General features: G+C 49.7%; 1 protein-coding gene across 1 annotated transcript in view; it reads left to right on the top strand.

Moving 5' to 3' along the window:
* The window catches only part of LOC130586067 (keratin, type II cytoskeletal 4-like), an 8,328-nt gene that overhangs the window by 2,852 nt on the left and 1,359 nt on the right, over nt 1-4,117 (top strand). The window contains exons 3-7 of the mRNA XM_057386777.1: nt 787-847; nt 1,106-1,201; nt 1,917-2,081; nt 3,234-3,359; nt 3,889-4,109. Coding sequence (XP_057242760.1) covers nt 787-847; nt 1,106-1,201; nt 1,917-2,081; nt 3,234-3,359; nt 3,889-4,109 — 669 coding nt within the window. The remainder of the gene's footprint in view (nt 1-786; nt 848-1,105; nt 1,202-1,916; nt 2,082-3,233; nt 3,360-3,888; nt 4,110-4,117) is intronic.

The raw sequence follows: 4,117 nt of genomic DNA, 5'->3' as shown, positions 1-4,117 counted from the left end.
TGCCTCCTGCATCCTGTGGTTTGCCATATCAAACCTCCCCCATCACCAGTGCCTGTGACTTCCCCAGTGCCATCCATCCTCACAAAACCCTCAGCCAGTTTCCTCCACCCACACTGTGTTGGGATTTATTTTCTCTTCCCAGAGGGAATGTGGGAATTGTTTTTTTTTTTTTTAATCTAAGCTGCAGATGCTCGTTAATATCTCCCCATGTGCTCTGCTAAGCCCCAAACCAGGTCACTGGATCAACCTTTCCCCAGAGTTCATCATCTCGGCTGTTTTTTCTTGCTGAGGCAACACTGAGCAGGTCCAACTCACAGAATCAGCATCTTGTGAAAGTTCSTCCAGGTCCCAATTACTGAGTCATTATGCCCTGACTGCTCTCCCCACTGCACCCGGGAGTTTCACAGGTTGTTCAAGCACCTGACCTTCCCCTGGGGCATTTTGGCCACAGTCTCCCCAAAACCACCCTGAGCAGAGTCCTGGGTGCTCCAGAAAAACATCTCACAAAGSAGCAGGGCTGGAAGCAGCAATCCAAGCCTCCAGCTTTGCATTTCAGGTGGCTTGGGCAGATTTTCTGGGCTCTGACTGCAGCCACTCAAATTACCGGCTGGCTGAAACTGTTGAGCAAAGCCCAGTAAAAAGGGGGAAGAAACAGGAATGAAGGAAAAATAATGATAAAAAATGAGGTGAAAAGTGAAATCTTGTTCCCCATGGTCTGCACTGTGCAGTTGGGTGATGGATACAGGACCCTCGGGGCTCAATGTCCCCCATTTCCCTTTCCTGCAGGTACGAAGATGAGATCAACAAGCGCACCGCGGCAGAAAATGAGTTTGTGGTGCTCAAAAAGGTGAGCCAGGACCAGCTGAAAGGTGGGCAAACCACGGGTTGGGAGCCTGGGGGAGAAATTGGGGGTCCTGGCACCCTGATACCCCAAAAATGAGGCAGCCCAAGGAACGTCAAGAGCCTCTCTGAGGTTTTCAGCACAAACCCAGATAGTGCTAAGGGCTGGAAATGGGGGAGGGTTTCCTCCAAATCTAAAGAAAACCTGGGGTTTGGCCCAGTCGTTCCTTCACCTCTTTTAATGGAATTTCTGGTGTCTCTCCAGGATGTGGATTGTCTCTACCTGACCAAGGAGGAGCTGGAGGTGAGGGTRGGTCTCCTGMGGCAGCAGCTGGAGTTCCTGAAGTGCATCTACGCCGAGGTAAGAGCTCCCAGCCCTGCTGCTCCCGGGGTGAGGCATCATCTCCTGCCCTYCCTGCCTGAGTATTACACCAGGAGTGCAGGGAAAAGTGTCTTTTTCTGAAAATCCTGGAATTGCAACCCAGAACTCTGTGTCTTCAGAAGTATTTGATGACAGCACTGCTGCACTCGCTTTGGGAAGGCACAGGGGGTCTTGGCTGTCTCCCACATTGCTGCCCACAAAGGGAGAGATCTTTTGCCTGAAAACCTCTCAAATTCTAATCCAAACCATCCCTGGGTTGGCCAAATATGTTTAGCACTTGTTTTTTGGTTTTTTTTTCTTACATTAGTCAAAATATTTTTTGTGATAATAACACTTCTGCCTAAAATTCCTCAAGTTTTTTACAAAACACACTGGGGACACTTTGCATTGACACCTTTCTGAGCTAAAACCCCTCAGTGAGGGTCAGTGAGGCCCAAAGAATGATTTTTGAGAAATTCCCAGTCCAGGAAAGCACTGGCACAGCCAGGAATGTGGGAATGGGTTGCTCCACCAGGATTCCCCACCCTCCCTCAGGGAGATGCACGCACCCATCCCATGTCGTGCCACCAAAACACGTCCCAGCTCCAGGGTTTGCTGGACACGAGGAACCTCAGTTCATGAGAGAACCTCATCCAGCCAGACCCTCCTGGCTGGGGCTGATTGAGGGAATGGCACTGACGCTCTGGTCCTGCAGGARAGGGCTCAGATGGACTGTCAGCTGTGTGACACCTCGGTCATCGTGCAAATGGACAAYAGCCGGGACCTGGACATGGAGGGCATCATCAAGAGCGTGGAGTGCTGCTACGAGGAGATTGCCCAGAAGAGCAAGGCCGAGGTGGAGGCTTTCTACCAAACCAGGGTGAGTATTCCATGAATTTCCATGAAAGACCATTTCTGAGACATTTCTGAGACATTTCTGAGACATTTCTGAGACAATTTCTGAGACATTTCTGAGACCATTTCTGAGACATTTCCGAGACCATTTCCAAGAACATTTCTGAGACATTTCTGAGACCATTTCTGAGACATTTCTGAGACCATTTCCAAGACCATTTCTGAGACATTTCCGAGACCATTTCCAAGAACATTTCTGAGACATTTCTGAGACCATTTCTGAGACATTTCTGAGACCATTTCCAAGACCATTTCTGAGACATTTCTGAGACATTTCTGAGACATTTCTGAGACCATTTCTGAGACATTTCTGAGACCATTTCTGAGACATTTCCGAGACCATTTCCAAGAACATTTCTGAGACATTTCTGAGACCATTTCTGAGACATTTCTGAGACCATTTCCAAGACCATTTCTGAGACCATTTCTGAGACCATTTCTGAGACCATTTCCGAGACCATTTCTGAGACCATTTCTGAGACATTTCTGAGACATTTCTGAGACCATTTCCAAGACCATTTCCAAGACCATTTCTGAGACCATTTCTGTGACATTTCCAAGACCATTTCTGAGACCATTTCCAAGACCATTTCTTACACCATTTCTGAGACCATTTCCAAGACCATTTCTGAGACATTTCTGAGACCACTCCTGAGACCATTTCCAAGACCATTTCCAAGACCATTTCCAAGACCATTTCTGAGACCATTCTGAGATCATTCCTGAGACTATTCCCATTCTCCACAATGCAACTTCAGCCCACCCCACCTTGTGTATGAACTGCGGTTTGCTAGAGAAAGTTGTGCCAAAAAAAACCCCCAAACCCTTAAAAGAGTAGTTGGAGACATTTGGGTACAAGCAGAGCAGACCAGAGTGTTCAGACATCTCTGAATCCTCTGTGCAGCTGGAGGAGCTTCAACACTTCCCAAAGGGCAAATCAGAGAATCTGAAGGCTGGAAAGACCTCCAAGGTCTGGGGCTGTCACCTTGTCCTGGGTGGGGCCCTGGGGACATCAACTTTAGTTCAGCTCCAGAAATCCCCASMATCCCAGAAAGAGAGGGGRGCCAGGGAAGGGGAATTTTGGGGGYGTTGACATCATCYTCTTCCCGTGCAACAGCTGGAGGAGCTCCACAGCAGCCGGGGCAAGTTCTGCGACGACCTGAGGAACAACCAGAGCGAGATCGCGGAGCTCAACAGGATGATCCAGAAGCTGCAGTGTGAGTCGGACAACGTGAAGAAACAGGTAGGACCACGGGATGGATCCACCCAATTCCAAAGGGAATTGTCCTGCAGCTCCCACCCTGAGGAGTGGCAAGGAACCCTCTGCCCGTGCTCAGATCGATTTTATCTTCTCATCTGCTGTTCATGCACACAAAAAGCAGATTTATTTCTCATTTGGCAAATAAGACATACGTTGCTGTGGCTGTATCAGAATCAGTGTTTGCTGGGGGCTCCCACCAAGCTGCAGCCAGCAGATCCCACTCCTTTGACCCCAAACAGCTTGGCCATCACAAATCCAGCCTAAATCTTGGCTCTCTGGAACCTCCTGGCTGAGAAACAAGGGGTCACATGAGCAACTCTGTGGAGACAGCATTTACTATCGCTCCTGGCTTCCCTCTTGTCCCGAGAAATTGTGTCTGGAAGTGTCCAAGGCTGGGTTGGATGTGGTTTGGAGCAGCCTGGGCTGGTGGAGGGAGTGGGGACTGGSCAGGGRATGGGACTGGATGGGTTTTACTTTACTTTTACTGAAGCTTTGTGGGGATATTCCCCAGATTTCAGCCCTGCAGACGGCCATCTGTGACGCTGAGCAACGCGGAGACTGCGCCCTCAAGGATGCCCGGCAGAAGCTGATTGACCTGCAGACAGCTCTGCAGCAGGCCAAGGACAAGATGGCCTGTCTGCTCAAAGACTACCAGGAGCTGCTCAAYGTCAAGCTGGCCCTGGAYATCGAGATTGCCACTTACAGGACGCTGCTGGAGGGCGAAGAGAGCAGGTAGGGAT

Source organism: Malurus melanocephalus, unplaced genomic scaffold (genome assembly GCF_030028575.1).
Source record: "Malurus melanocephalus ecotype Western Australia unplaced genomic scaffold, MMel_1.1 scaffold_1050, whole genome shotgun sequence".
Taxonomy (NCBI): Eukaryota; Metazoa; Chordata; class Aves; order Passeriformes; family Maluridae; genus Malurus; species Malurus melanocephalus.
Note: the sequence above shows the minus strand (reverse complement) of the source record. Positions and strands in the feature narration are given on the sequence as shown.